Source organism: Stegostoma tigrinum, chromosome 20 (genome assembly GCF_030684315.1).
Source record: "Stegostoma tigrinum isolate sSteTig4 chromosome 20, sSteTig4.hap1, whole genome shotgun sequence".
In the NCBI taxonomy this organism is placed as follows: domain Eukaryota; kingdom Metazoa; phylum Chordata; class Chondrichthyes; order Orectolobiformes; family Stegostomatidae; genus Stegostoma; species Stegostoma tigrinum.
Window position 1 is genome coordinate 50935456 of NC_081373.1, and position 15296 is coordinate 50950751.

The 15296-nt window shown below is 44.8% G+C and overlaps 1 protein-coding gene across 3 annotated transcripts in view; it reads right to left on the reverse strand.

The window, feature by feature from the left end:
• Positions 1 to 15296, reverse strand: part of ank3b (ankyrin 3b) — a 372799-nt gene that overhangs the window by 56619 nt on the left and 300884 nt on the right. For all 3 annotated transcript variants that reach the window (XM_059653155.1, XM_059653157.1, XM_059653156.1), the window contains exons 32-37: positions 11224 to 11428; positions 9710 to 9806; positions 7201 to 7429; positions 3489 to 3614; positions 1464 to 1586; positions 750 to 776 (exon numbers count right to left, since the gene is read on the reverse strand). In XM_059653155.1, the coding sequence (XP_059509138.1) occupies positions 750 to 776; positions 1464 to 1586; positions 3489 to 3614; positions 7201 to 7429; positions 9710 to 9806; positions 11224 to 11428 (807 nt within the window). The remainder of the gene's footprint in view (positions 1 to 749; positions 777 to 1463; positions 1587 to 3488; positions 3615 to 7200; positions 7430 to 9709; positions 9807 to 11223; positions 11429 to 15296) is intronic.

Sequence of the window (15296 nt, forward strand, 5' to 3'; positions counted from 1 at the left end):
ACCAGCTCACCGCTCAAAGGCAAAGGAGCTCACAAAGAAAGCCTGGACGCAAGGTATCGTTCTGGGCTCAAACGCGTTGCTTCTGTGAAAGCTGTGGCTACAAGTAAGTACGTGTTAGCTTTCTGCCCGGTTAAACTGAATGGTTTTAGTGTGAGTGTGTGTTACAATTTCCTTCTTTCAAAGTGACTTGATTTGCAATAAATTCTCTGGTGATCAATGCTGTTATAGGAAGCCATGAAGTGAATTAAATCCCAGCTTCGCGGGGCTTGGGAGTCTATTCCAGCACAAAACACACAGGAATATTGGTTAATAAGCACAAACAGGACGCAACCATTGAGCCACAGCAGCTGAGCCAGTCCTCACAACAGAGACTGATGTTTCTTCACTCTCCAGCAGCAACTTAACAATATCATACTGTGCTTCACTCCACAGTACTGAGGTGGGTGCCATACACCAATGCATAATTTCAGTCTTTCAAAAATAAAATTTCCAACAATTTAACAATCTGGGAAAATGAACTGGATCACACACACAACAAAAAGACCATTTTGCTAGCTGATTTCATAATTGCCAAGAGAAATTGAAGGAACTTTAGGATCCAGCTTTAGAAGTTTGGCTAATAGATACTTGCTGTGAGGAAAAGTCAGGGTGACCACTGGTATGAATTGGCTGAACCCAGCTGCACACTGTCCCATGCAATAACTCAAAAGTTGTCAAGGTTTTAGAGAGATTATCAGATTTTCCTTTACCTCTTCATCTGGATCAGATTCGGTTTCCTTATGGTCCCAAGAAGCATTGCAGAGATAGGGAGTATTATAATGGACAGCAGGGAAAAGAAACACCAGATGTGAGAAAAGGATCCAGTTGGTAGGACAGAAGGCAAGCTGATTAGCATAAGATCAAGACAAAGTCCAAAGCTAGCTAGCAAAACCGAAACGTTTAACACACACACGCACACGCGCACACACACACACACACACGCAGGCACACTCACACACACACACACACACACACACACACACATAGTCACAGTATCATGCAATGCTCTCTCACACATTTTCTCACTCACAAACTCACATATGCACTCTCTCACCTGCACACTCTCTCGAACATTCACACACCCTCTCATATATGCACACTGTCTCTCTCTCACATACACACAGTCTCTCACATAGACACACACGCAGTCACAAGCGCGCACGCACACACACACACACACACACACTCACAACAAATGATGAAAAATGCTACAGTATAGGTTTCCGTATTAGTGACCAGCATGAGGGCTTCATAAAGAAACCACGCTTTCATCTAGACAACTGTCTTGAGAGAAGAATAAAACTGTAAAAGAATGCGGGGAATCTTACAACAGAAGTGTTTCTAACTTCTAAAGGTTCTTTAGCAAATTAAGGAAGTTTTCTCTCTTCAAAAGAAGACCTGGTTGTTAAAGTCTTTGCACATACTTTTTTGTGGGTTGGCAGGGTTATGTTCAGATTACAGATTGCTGCCTGTGGTAATCCTTTCGATGTTTTCGGTTCCTTGAGGAATGACAGGCGACCGCATGGCTCCTGGCTGTTGTCTCGGACCTGGAATTAAGGAGCACTTTATGTTACATCACAGGCGACACAGTTGAGGTCTCTGTCCTGGATCGACCAACATGGCCGGAAGCTGCCAAGCCAGCAAGCCATCTCATTGGCTGTTTGTGAGATCTTGCTATGCGCTGTGTGCTGGCCTTCAGAGCCAGCAGGCGCTGGGCAGCATTTACTGCACAATGAGTGCTGAGGGAGATGTGTCCCACATTGTTTATCCGAAACCAACAGCTGGAAAATCAATAATCTGCTCATCATCAGCAGATTGTGTGGGATCTTGCGGTGCCCAATTAGCTGCTCTGTGACCCTACAATACAGCAACAAATACAATTCAATGGCTGTACAGAAGCCCGAAGGTCATGAAACGGTCAATACAGACGCAGTTCTCACTTTCATCTTGATTAGTATTAGATCAAGTTGTCTTTGTCACACAGCATTCCTATGCTGCTTTCAGCTACACATAAAGAAACCACTATTTTATAGCAAAGGGTTCTGAATTGGAAGTGTGCTAGACTGATCACCACATCCTTATCATCATCAGCTGGAGTTTCAAATGAAAGCCCACTAAGTTAGCATCTAAAAATAGTACAAAGGTTATATCTCTCACGGCACATTTAGATGGAGTTTCAAAATAGATACAAAGCTTCAGACAAAGGCCATTTGCCTCTTCCTTACTCACTTATACAAAAGTCGCTGTTATGTTTTGCTTGGGGCAGGGGCCATGAGGGAGGTGATTAGCACCGAAACATTCAAATCAATCTAGCCTAACAAAATAGTAATTATTGCTGCTGCTTCCGTTGTACATTCCCAATTCTGTACAACAGGGCCTGCCATCCGAATCTTAAACTCTCGATTTATAAGACCATAAGACCATAAGACCATAAGACATAGGAGTGGAAGTAAGGCCATTCGGCCCATGGAGTCCACTCCGCCATTTAATCATGGCTGAGGGGCATTTCAACTCCACTTCCCTGCACTCTCCCCGTAGCCCTTAATACCTTGCAAGATAAGAATATATCAATCTCTGCCTTGAAGACATTTAACATCCCAGCCTCCACTGTGCTCCGTGGCAATGAATTCCACAGGCCCACCACTCTCTGGCTGAAGAAATGTCTCCTCATTTCAGTTTTAAATTTACCCCCTCTAATTTTAAGGCTGTGCCCACGGGTCCTCGTCTCCCTGCCTAACGGAAACAACCTCCCAGCATCCACCCCTTCTAAGCTATGCATTATCTTGTAAGTTTCTATTGGATCTCCCCTCAACCTTCTAAACTCTAATGAATACAATCCCAGGATCCTCAGCCGTTCACTGTATGTTAGGCCTACCATTCCAGGGATCATCCGTGTGAATCTCTACTGGACATGCTCCAGTGCCGGTATGTCCTTCCTGAGGTGTGGCGCCCAAAATTGGACACAGTATTCTAAACAAGGCCTAACTAGAGCTTTATAAAGTCTCAAATATATATTATCTTACTAAAATCTCTCTGCCTCATCCTGCTCCTTTAAGATATTCCTTAACACTCCCCTCAAATTTGACAAGATTTTCAGTCACTTGCCCTAACAGCCCTTCAGGAGCAGGTGGGCTGGTCTTGATGGCGTTTGCCAAAAGACTTGGCCAGGATGCTGGAAAAACCTATCTGGTTGTCTTGCAATCGTGCAGGCAGATCTTCACCTGAGCTAAGAAGTTAGACTTTGGTTGAACATTCCATGGTATACACGGAAGCTCCGGGAATGCAGCACAAAATCTGGCCTGAATCTATGACAACTGACCCACAGGAGAGAACACTGAACCAAGCTGCTGATCACCTGCTGTGATGTCACTTCCTCTTCCTTTGGCTCACAGGAGTCCAGTAATGTGTCACTAACATGTTGCATCGATAAGTTGTTGTTGCTTTCTTACCTTCACACCAAAGGGCAACCGATTTTCTTTGAAGGCATAGAAGTTGAACACTAGCTGCTGGCCTGCTTTGGCGAGGGGGACCAGGTTTCCATAGCAATCCACAAAGATGGGTTTACCTTCCAGAACCTATTCACAAGATTACAAACACGCACAACTCAGTGACTGAAGGAAGGTGTCAGCTATTCAGACCAGCTCACTTGCGGAAACATATGGAACAACAATGATCTTTAACGCCAAAGCTGTTTAAAATCCCAGTCCTGCACCAACCAAAACCCCACAGTATTTTTCAAAGCCTCCTTGGAATGGTTTAATGAGTTCTCTATTCAGACTCTGGAGCACAGGCTACAGAACTTGAACTCGAGCACAACTTCCACCTGCATTCATCCTGGACTCTGTCAATTAATATTTTATCCATTTGTAGGACATGGGCATCGCTGGCTGGCCAGCATTTCTTGCCTGTCCCTGGCTGCCTTTGAGAAGGTGGGGGTGAGCTGTCTTCTTGAACCACTACAGTCCTCCTGCTGTGGGTTGACCCACAATGACCTTAGTGAGGGAATTCCAGGATTTTGACCCGGCGACAGTGACGGAACGGCAATATATTTCCAAGTCAGGATGGGGAGTGGCTCGGAGGGGAGCTTGTTTAGGGTGATGTTCCCATATGTCTGCTGCCCTTGTCCTTTTAGGTGGAAGTGGTTGTGGGTTTGGAAGGTGGTGTCTGAGGATCTTTGCTGAATTTCTGCAGTGCATCTTGTAGATGGTACACACTGCTGGCACTGAGTGTCAGTGGTGGAGGGAGTGGATGTTTTTGGACGTGGTCCCAATCAAGTGGGCTGCTTCACCCTGGAAGGTGTTGAGCTTCTTGAGCATTACTGGAGCTACACTCATCCAGGCAAGTGGAGAGTATTCCATTTCACTCCTAACTTGTGTCTTGTAGATGGTGGACAGGCTCTGGGGAGTAAGGTGGTGAATTATTTGCCACAGTATTCCTAGCCTCTGACCTGCTCTTGAAGCTGCTGTGTTTATATGGTGAGTCCACTTGAGTTTCTGTTCAATGCTAACCCAAGTATGTTGATAGTGGGGGATTCAGTGACAGTATAACCATTGAATAGCAAGGTGCAGTGCTCAGATTGTTTTCTTATTGGAGATGATCCTTGTCTGGTGTATAGCACGAATGTTACTTGCTACTCATCAGCCTAAACTGGATATTGTCTACATTCACATTTCTGTTCACAGATGCTGCCAGACCTGCTGAGCTTTTCCAGCAACTTCTGTTTTTTTCTTCTGGATATTGTCCAGGCCTTGTTGCATATGAAGATAGACTGATTCAGTATCTGAGGAGTGCCTGAGCATTGTGAAATCACCTGCAAAATTCCCCATTTCTGACCTTACGATGGACAGCTGAAGATGGTTGGCCCTAGGACACTACCCTGAGGATCTCCTGCAGAAATGGGGATATTTGTGGAGCCTCCTCCTCCAGTGAGTTGTTTAATTGCCCACCACCATTCACAACTGGATGTGGCAGGACTGCAGAGCTTAGACTGGTGGTAGGATCTCTTTGCTCTGTTTATCACTTGCTGCTTTCGCTGTTTGTAAGTAGTCCTGCTGGTGGCTTCACCAGGTTGATACCTCATCTTCAGGTATGCTTGGTGCTGCACATGGCATGCCCTCCCGCACTCTCCATTGAACCAGGGTTGATCCCCTGGCTTGATGGTAATGGTTGAGTGGGGGATATGCTGGGCCATGAGGTTACAGATTGTGCTGGAGTACAATTCTGCTGCTGTTGATGGCCACAGTACCTTGTGGATGCCCAGTTTTGAGTTGCTAGATCTGTGGAAAGTCTGTCCCATTTAGCACAGTGATAGCGCCGCACAATATGACGGAGGTGGTTCTCATAGTGAAGACGGGACTTTGTCTCCACAAGGACTGTGTGATTGTCACCGTTAAAATTACCACCATGGACAGATGCATCTGCAGATTAGTAAGGATGAGATCAAGTATGATTTTCCCTCACCCCTTGCCATAGACCCAGTCTAGCAGCTATGTCCTTTAGGACCAGACCAGCTCGATCTCTAGTGCTGCTGCCGAGCCATTCTTGGTGGTGGGCATTGAAATCCCCTGCCCAGAGGGCATTTGGTGCCCTCATCATCCCCAGTGCTTCTCGTAAATGTTATTCAAGATGGAGGAGTACTGATTCATCAGCTGAGGGAGGACGGTACGTGGTAATCAGCAGGAGGTTTCCTTCCCCGTGTTTAACCTGAAGCCATGAGGGTTCATGGGGCCCAGAATCAATGTTGAGGTCTCCTAGAACAACATCCTCCTGGCTGTATCCCACAGTGCTGCCACCTCTGCTGGTTCTGTCCTGCCGGTGGGACAGGAAACATCCAGGCTTGGTGATGGTGGTGTCTGGCACATAGTCATACTCACAGAGTTATACCTTACAGACAATGTCAGGCTGTTGTTTGACTAGTCTGTGAGACAGCTCTCCCAATTTTGGCACTAACCCCCAGATGCTAGTGAGGAGGACCTTGCAGGGTCTATAGGGCTGTTTCTGCCGCTGTCTTTTCTGCTGCCTAGGTCGATGCCAGGCAGCCTGTTTGTTGAGACTTTGTAGCGATTGATACAATTAAGTGGCTCGCTTGGCCATTTCAGAGGGCAGTTGAGAGCCAGTCACCTTGCTGCAGGTCTGGAGGCACATGTACGCCAGACTAGGTGCGGACGGCAGATATCCTTCCCTAAACGGCACTGGTGAGCCAGGTGTGTTCTTCTGGCAACTGACAATGGTGACAGGTCATCTGTGGATTCCGAATTCAAATTTCACCATCTGCTGTGGTGGGGTTCGAACCCGGGTCCCCAGCAAATGAGCTGGGTTCTATATTACTAGTTGAGAGATAATAACACTGGGACATCACCAGTTTCCCTCTTATTTGATTCAGTACCAGGTACATTAGTGGGGTGTCTGGCGGGCAGGTGGGGAGGGAGGGTGGGGCTCCAAATGAACAGCAGATTGGGAGGGAAGGATGAAGGCCTTTGGTCACAAGGCAAACATAAACAATTCGCCCAATCAGATGCATGAGCCGGTGCCGTCATCTAAATAAGTCAGAAGTCACATGACACTAGGTCATAGGCCAACAGGTTTATTTGAAATCACAAGCTTTCGGAGTGAAGTCACCTGATGAAGGAGCAGCGCTCAGAAAGCCTGTGATTTCCAATAATGTCATGTGACTTCTGACCTTCCAAACCAACACCGGCATTTCCACATCATGGCGGCCATTTAAATAGTGGCCGCCAGCCAGCCTGTATCTCGACCCCATTCATCTGCCCTGGATCCAGGTCGCTCAACACATCAACCCATCCGAAAGCTCCAATAAACCTTCAGTAGAGGCAGCTTTTAAACGGGAAAGACTTTCAACTCTTCTTGGTACAAAAAAAAGGACTGTTTGAACACGCTCCTTAATGACACAGCTCTAGATTCTCCCCACATTTTTGATTCCCCAATCAGAGGGAGGGTTCCCCTCGACCAACTGACTGTGTCCCTCCAAGTGTGCGCGCAACACTGCAACAGAAAACAAAAAGAAAATCTACAGTCGGGGAATCTAGAGGTTGGTCGTGTCTCTGTGCGCAAAAGTGGCCCTGAGCAAGCTGCCACAGCTCTCCGAGGATCGCTGCCTCTCCCGTGTAAAACTAAACGGCAGAGTGAGAGGCGAGACTGTACCTCAATGTCTTTGCTCCGAGCCACTTCGGTGAAGTTTTCCTGCTGCTCCAGCGTCTTGTCGACTTTGTCGTCGGTCATGCAGAAGCAACGCAGGTGGGCCTCCACGGGGTCGTGCATTTTGGCAAACACAACAAATTTGGCCATGTACGGGACACAGATTAATTCCCTGTAGAGCTGCGTGGCTAGGCTAACAGTCTCTGGCACCTGACGACAATCAACCAGCCAAAACCTGTGCACAGAAACATACAAACAGGAAGATCACTGAAATCTTTTGCTCTTGGCGCATGTTCATATCAACACACTCGATCAGACAAAACAGGAGGCCGCAAATGACCGTCTGAAGCCAGGTCACATGAATGTTTTATTGGACATCATTTCTGTTCCTATTTCTTATGAAAGTCGATAATTATCCACTCGGAACCAAAAATAAAAAATACAATAGGCTTACTGATGCAGTCACATTGTGAGAACATTCTGCACAATTAAGGCTTTGTTCCCACAATATTTAAGTATGAAAACAATCACTGTTTCCTACATCAAAAATAATTGAGGAGATGCGAACTTAGGAGTGTAACAGAAGTTGCTAAGAGTCTTTGATTTTGTTTGGATGCTGGGCACCTTTCTAGTGAACAAAACCATCATGAAAATCTATTGTAGTTGTGCTTGAAGCAGATTTAGTAGTTTTGAAAATTGTTCGTTGTAAATAAATAATGTGGACATCGCACATACTGAAACGGTCAAAATTCAGAAGTCGATAGTGGGCATGGGATAACTGGTCTCAACAAAAACACATTTTCTAAAGTCGGACTTCACTAAAATACAGGAATTTGGTTTAATCTTTATGGAATGTTTATGCAAATAGCAGTAATTACAAATTAAGCTGATAGGCACAAAGACTGGTAGGAAAGTAAGTTGTGAACAGGACATTAACAGTGTACAAAAAGACATAGATGGATTAAGTGAGTTGGCAAAGATTGGGCAGAGTGGTGCCTCATGTGGGAAAATGTCCATTCTGGCAAGAGGAGTTTTAAAAAAAACATACTGTTGAAATGGTGATAGCCAGAGATGCAGAGACTTGAGTGTCTTTGTGCACGAATCTCAAAAAGGTTTGTATGCAGGTGCAGCAAGTAATCCAGAAAGCTGACAGATGTTATTATTATGAGGGGAATTGAGTACATAAGTAGAGAGGGGTGTACTTCAGTTATAGAGGGCAATGGTGAAACCACATGTGGACTACCAGGTATGTGTATCAGTCTCTGTGTCTAACTAAGAGTATCAATACACTGGAAACAGTTCAGAGAAGGTTCACCAGACTAATTCCTAGAATGAGCGGTATGCCTTTTGAAGCTAGCTTGAACAGACTAGGCTTGTACCTACTCAAGTTTCAAAGAGTAAGTGGTGGCAATTAAAATACACAAGATCATGAGGGGTCTTGATAACCAATATGTTGAAATGATGTCTGCTCTCATGGGAGAATCTAGAACCAGGGACCGCGGCATAAAAGTGAGGAGTTGCCCACTTAAGAGAGAAATGTGGAAAAATTATTTGTCACAGAGATCATGGGTCTTTGGAATTCACTGCTTGAGATAGCAGTGGAACTAGCACCTGAGTATTTTTAAGACTGCAAGAGGTGGATTTTGACATGCAAAGGGGTGAAAGGTCATCAGGTGCAGGCGGGAATATGGAGGAATCAGGTCTTATTGAATGGTGGAAAAGGCCTGATGAGCCGAGTGGCCGATAATCGTTCCTAACATGGAAGTTGTGAAGTGATTCAGGGTGTAATGGCCAACCGAGAGGGTACAGTGTAATGAGGGCTCGAGGGCAGATCAAAATAACTCTGCCACTAGGGGGCCGTTTTAAAGGAACAGACTCCCAAAGTGATTTTCTTCCATTTCTTTCCCAGAACGAATGAGGGCTATTGGCCATTTTAATTCGGATTGTGAACACCCGGGCTTGTTAGCATTTTGATGGAAATGTCTTCATGTTCTTCCTTGGTATTTCTTTTACAAGCCTTATTTTGTAAAAGGCTCTTAAAATCCCTAGTGGAATACAGTCCACTAGGGATGATTTAAATTAAGCAATGCAAAATAAAAGGAGCAAATTCAGAATTGAAACAATGAGTTAAATTTCAGTTTGAATGTATTGAATGTATAGAAACTACGACAATTAAAACACTATGTGACAGATCACTTGCAGAGTCAACGAAAAGAGCCATTAATTTTGAGAACCGAAAGACTGAAACATCATTGAGGTCGAACATGTGTCTGCGTGGACAGGACAAAGGCTAAAATCCAAACAGGTAATCATGAACGGAGTGCCCTCCTTGTTAAAATAGAACACTGTTGACTCATTTATCTTTGCAAACAGGCTCAATAAAGAAGTTTGGCTACTTTCATCACAGGTTAAGCAAATTTGGTTGACAGTATTGACAACTAAAGGAACATCCTTTGTGCCCTCCAGCAAAAAAGGCTTGGTGCTTAGCAAGGGGAAATGCTTTGGAAAACTGTACCTGGCTGAAACGTTTGTTGTGAAAGAGACAGCGTCGCTCACAAAGGTTAATGGTGTTGTTCCTGTGATTTCTTCCCACTGAGCAGGTGATGTACCTCCTATCAAGTAAAGACAGAAAATGACAGCCATAAGAACAAGCAATGCAAGCTTTTGGCTACATCGCAGTACAACAATGATAATGCTTCATTCCTGGAATATGAATAAACAGCAATTTAATCTACCAGAAAGCATCCTATCTGGATGTGTCACACTGTGGTATGGCAACTGCTCTGCTCAAGACAGCACAAAACTGCAGAGTTGTGAACACAGCCCAGTCCATCACACAAACCAACCCTCCTTCCAGTGACTCCATCTATACTTCCCACTGTCTTGGGAAAGCAGCCAATATCATCAAAGAGCCCCTCTCACCCCGGTTATACTCGCTTTTACCCTCTTCCATAAGGCAGAAGACAGAAAAGTTTAGAAACACACACTGATACATTTAAGAACAACGTCTTCCCTGCTGTTATCAGACTTATGAACAGACCTCTCATATATTTGAGTTGATCTCTCTCTGCACCTTCTCTGTGGCTGTAACACTATATTCCGTATTCTGTTCTATTACCTGATGTATTTACCGAAGGTATAATTTGTCTGGATAGCACATAAAACAATACTTTTCACTGTATCTCAGTACACGTGACGATACGAAATCAAATCAAATACAGATTGAAACATGGAATCTTGAAAGAACCTGGGCAATTTATTGTCACCTTCATCACAAGTCCATGTGCTGTTACTGTCCAAGTTGTCTGCGTCTAAGACAAATACTGGAACAGTTGTGTAAAGGCTAACTGTTACGAGGTAGGCGGCAACAACACTGGTGTTTACTCACTTCAGGAGTGTGATGGGGTACTCTCCACTTGACTGGGTCGGTAAAGCTACAGCAACAGGGGAGGCAGGTGCATAGAGACAATATCGCAGGCTAATGCTCTCAGTACGTGGGTTTAAATCCCACCACGTTGAAATATGAATTTAATAAAATCTGGAACTGAAAGTTTATAGCAACAGTGAAAACCATTGTTGACTGTCAGAAAAGCCCTTCTGGATCATGAATGTTCTTTTGGGAATGATACCGGCTGTCCTTATCTGTGGCCCACAGCAATATGGTTGACTCTGAGCTCCTGTCTGGAATGGCCTAACAGGTCATTCAGTTCCAGGGCAAACAGAGACCGCAGGGACATGGGAACAGTGCCACCTATAAGTTCCCCTTCAAAACCATTCCTGCCCCTTCTGTGATGTTGATTTAAAATCCAGGAACGTCCTAACAGTGCACTGGAGTACCTAAATGTTATAGGTCTCAGTAGCTCCAGAAGGTGACTCTCCAACACATTCTCCAGGGCAATTAGGGATGGGCAAGAAATGCTGGCCTAGCCAGCGACACCCAGATCTCATGAATGAATAATAACAAAAAAAGTTACAGCTTGGTCAGCAATTCAACTGGTTTTGTGTCAAACAGTATGAAGGCAAACTAACCTGTTATGCTGCAGAGCAGTCTCAGGCTTGGTGCTTCCCCTCTGTATCCATTTGAAGCATCTCCTCCCGATGCAGGTGGCACCGGGATCGTCATAGTAATGGGTTTGTGGAATTTTCTTCTTCTGGGTTCCACGGTCACTATTGGACTAAACGTGGCTCGGTTCCCAAGGATCTTTTTGACGAGTTCGTCGGGGATTGGCTGGGCCTGTGGAATAATGTCAAACCAAAGGTAATGCTGGATAACAAGGATCACATTTCCCATCACAGATCAGTTGAGAGTGAATGGAGAACAGATCCCAGAGCTTAAAAAACTATGTGCTTTGTAATGTTCAGCTATTTCCAACTATTTGTCAATCTCACAGACAACTCCAGGTCAAAGGCAACAGTTAGGAAACTTTCTATGTCCGACCAGAGGCTGAAAGTTGCAATTAAACCAATGCATGCAGTAGGAACACATTGCTCGAAATCATAGACACAGGAATTCTCCACAAGGTCCTCCTATTTACAGAGTAAAACAACTGGGCAGATGGAGAGACCCATTGACCCATCTGCCCACTGAATCGATGCATTTCTAATGACCTCAAAGCCCATTATGGGCAAAAAATAGTTTCATTCCTTCTTTAAACCCACCGCAACTTCTGACTACAACGTTCACGTCAGTTCAGTAAATTCTTGCCACTTACAATTGCACCGTTCGCAAGTAAATTTTACTGCAAGTTAGGCCCCCCACGAACAGTGAGACTTTACTGTAATCTGTTCTATCAGTTTCTGGTTAAAATAAGTGTGTTCTTCCTCCGGTGTCTGTTGTCCTCTGCTTTGACAGTCAGACTCTTTATTCTTACACACTGCACACAGCAGAACAGCTTTGGACGTATATTCTTTGAATCTTCCATAATTTTGAAGATTTGTACCACATCCACTCTGAGGGAGTAGAAGGATAATCAGGCTGGTCAATCTACATCAGCAAAATGCCAGCTTGTAGCTGGGAATAAAACCATGTCACGTAGGATCACTTCAAGATATTTTGTGTAGGAATTGGTTGCAGAGGTTCAAAGAACACTTTGTGGGCAGAAGGATGTAAGCTCAGTTTCCATGCGTTTTATGCTGATGCACTTGTGCATCTCGTACCACAATCCATGGTGTCATCAGCATTGCTACAAACTGTAACCCAGTGGTACCAGTTTGCAGTTGGGGCCAACACTGACAACCACATAACCACTGTGAACAGAGAGCTGCTGCAATAAAAACTGAAAGAACTGCGGATGCTGTGAATCAGGGACAAAATCAGAAGTTGCAGGAAAAGCTCAGCAGGTCTGGCAGCATCTGTGAAAGGAAAAAACAGAGTTAACCCAGAGTTTTGGGTCCGATGACCCTTCCTCAGAACCGAGGAAATAATGATTTCTGATGAAGGGTCTAGGCCCGAAATGTCAGCTTTCCTGCTCCTATGATGCTGCTGTGTTCATCCAGCTCTACACCTTGTTATCTTGGATTCTCCGGCATCTGCAGTTCCTATTATCCCTGCATTAATGTTGATGAGTCCTTTCATGAATCCTGAGCTCACAGGAGGAGTCACACACCAGGAGACTGCTGGTGACTGATGAGGCTATACATTTTAAAATTGATTCCCTCACATCATCTGTAGGGTCGGTGTATTTACCTTGTAGTAAAGGCAGAGAGCTAGACTGGAAATGATACAATGTAAAATCAGTCGCTGAAGAATAAAGGAGAGTATAATGAAGGGAGAGGTCTCAAATCAAAAACGAGAGTGTTTTGCTTTGCTTTTTGGTTCCTGCTGGCCTTCAGTTATGCAAGTAATTCCAAAAGTGATGATCTTAAAGAAACTTGGCAAATCCACTTTTAACAGCTGCGAATATCTGGAATTGGGCTGGAGTGTACCAAATTAGACAGAACGATGAACTCAGAATTGGAGAGGCTCCAAAGGATTAGCAAGCATGAAAGACAAACAGCACTGCCTACCTGGAGTGAAGGTGAGGGTAGAGTAGGTTGAAGGTAAAATCTAAACACATATTTTGCATCCCTCTTGAAAGATTACGGATATATGAGACCAGGCTTTGAAAACAAAAAAATGAAAGAGATAATAATGGGAGTGCTAGACAGCTCAAAGTGGAGTTCTGTCTCCATCAGGCAGACAGACACTCAGCATCTTGAGGGATTAAGCCCTTTGGTCTTTGCAATTGTCCCCAGATGTGGTTGTTAGATCATGTTGTTGTATCAAGCAGTTCGTCAGAAGTCCAGACTGGCCAAGTTGTGATCTGTGCTGTTTACACAGTGCACAGACATACAGACAGGGAGGAGTCGTTGCAAATAACGCCATCATTTCTGGTCACCGAAGGAGCTTGTCTCCAGGCCTCTGAATGCAAAAGGGTCAGAAATACTGGCAGCTGTTTATGTTGGAACTGCAGCAGCCATTTTGGCACAGCAAGCTCCCACGGGAAGTAAGACGATAATAGGACGCAGTGAAAGGGGAAGCTGAAATATTAGTTCAGGCAATCAAAGACAACAGAGGTGCTTAAGATCACTTGGGGATTGATCAACTGCCAACGGGAGTTGCGTCGAAATGTTGGCCATGTATCAGGTGTGTGCTAAATGTGTTCTGTACCAAAGCCAGCTGCTTATACACCTTTCCAGCGTTCAGCCCCACTTCACACTTCTGCAGTTGAATATGGTCAATAGATTTCTAGAGATTACATCGAGATTTAAACTATCAGAGAGGAAGGGGATAGTGTATTAGGGGGGCACTGAGGGCAAAAATCAGCCCACTGACCCACTCCTACATTCATTGATGACACACATTCACAGGGTGCCCCAAGATTCAAAACCCAGAATCTTCACAATCTAGCTAACCCTTTCAAAGTGTGGCCAAGCCTTGGGCTAGCATAAATGAAACAGCATAGAACTGCATGTGATAACACTGAGGAGTTATCCATTGTGTATTTTGGGCTCAGGGGTGACCTTACAGAGGTTTATAAAATCCCGAGGAGTATGGATAAGTTAAAAAGCAAAGGTCTTTTCCCTAGGCTGGGGGAGTTCAAAGCTAGAGGGCACAATTTTAAGATAAGAGGAGGAAGATTTACAAGAGAAGCGCTTTATTTAAAGCAGAGAGTGGTTTGTATATGGAATGAACTTCCAGAGGTAGAGGTGGCTGTGAGTACAGTTACAACATGTAAAAGACATTTGGATAGGTACATGAATAGGGAAGGTTTGGAGAGTTATGGGCCAGGAACAGGCAGGTGCGACTAGTTTAGTTTGGGATTATGGTCAGCATGGGCTGGTTGGACCAAAGGGTCTGTTTCCCTGCTGTATGACTCTACGTCTCTATGTGATCACATGCTAGCGTTGTTCCAGTTTTAGTTAATTCCTTCTTGGCTTTAAAATCGAAATCCATCAGAATCTGATTAAGAGGGCTAAATCTGCAGCTGGAGTGTACTGAGGGTCCCACAGGAAGGGAAGTTATTTTCTGTAAAGTAACTTCAGAATTTTCAGAAAATGCAGTACATTTGCCAATAAAGATCTGCTGGTCGACACTCAAACCACCCGCTTCAGATTTCCAAGTGGAAGGGCTAAGTCCACAGTGCTGAGCTCCCAGAGGAGAACCCCACTCATCGGAAGCGTGGGTTGGAGAATCAGGGGGCTGTGATGTTGAAACCTGATTATTTCCCTATGCTCACTTTTTAACATGACTGCTGGCACAGTGGGCAAGTCAAATTAGCCCAGTGTTTAAATCAAGTTCATCAGCAATACATACAAGTGAGCATGTAACAGGCAACATGGTGGCTCAGTGGTTAGCACTGCTGCCTCACAGCGCCAGGGACCCAGGTTCGATTCCACCCTCGGGCGACTGTCTGTGTGAAGTTTGCACATTCTCCCCGTGTCTGCGTGGGTTTCCTCCCACAGTCTAAAGATGTGTAGGTTAGGTGGATCGGCCATGCTAAATTGTCCACAGTGTCCAGGAATGTGTAGATTAGGCTAGTTATTGGGAAATGGCTAGTTATTGAGAAACTTGTAGGGCTGAAGGGCCTGCTTCCACACTACAATCTCTAATATTTAAAACA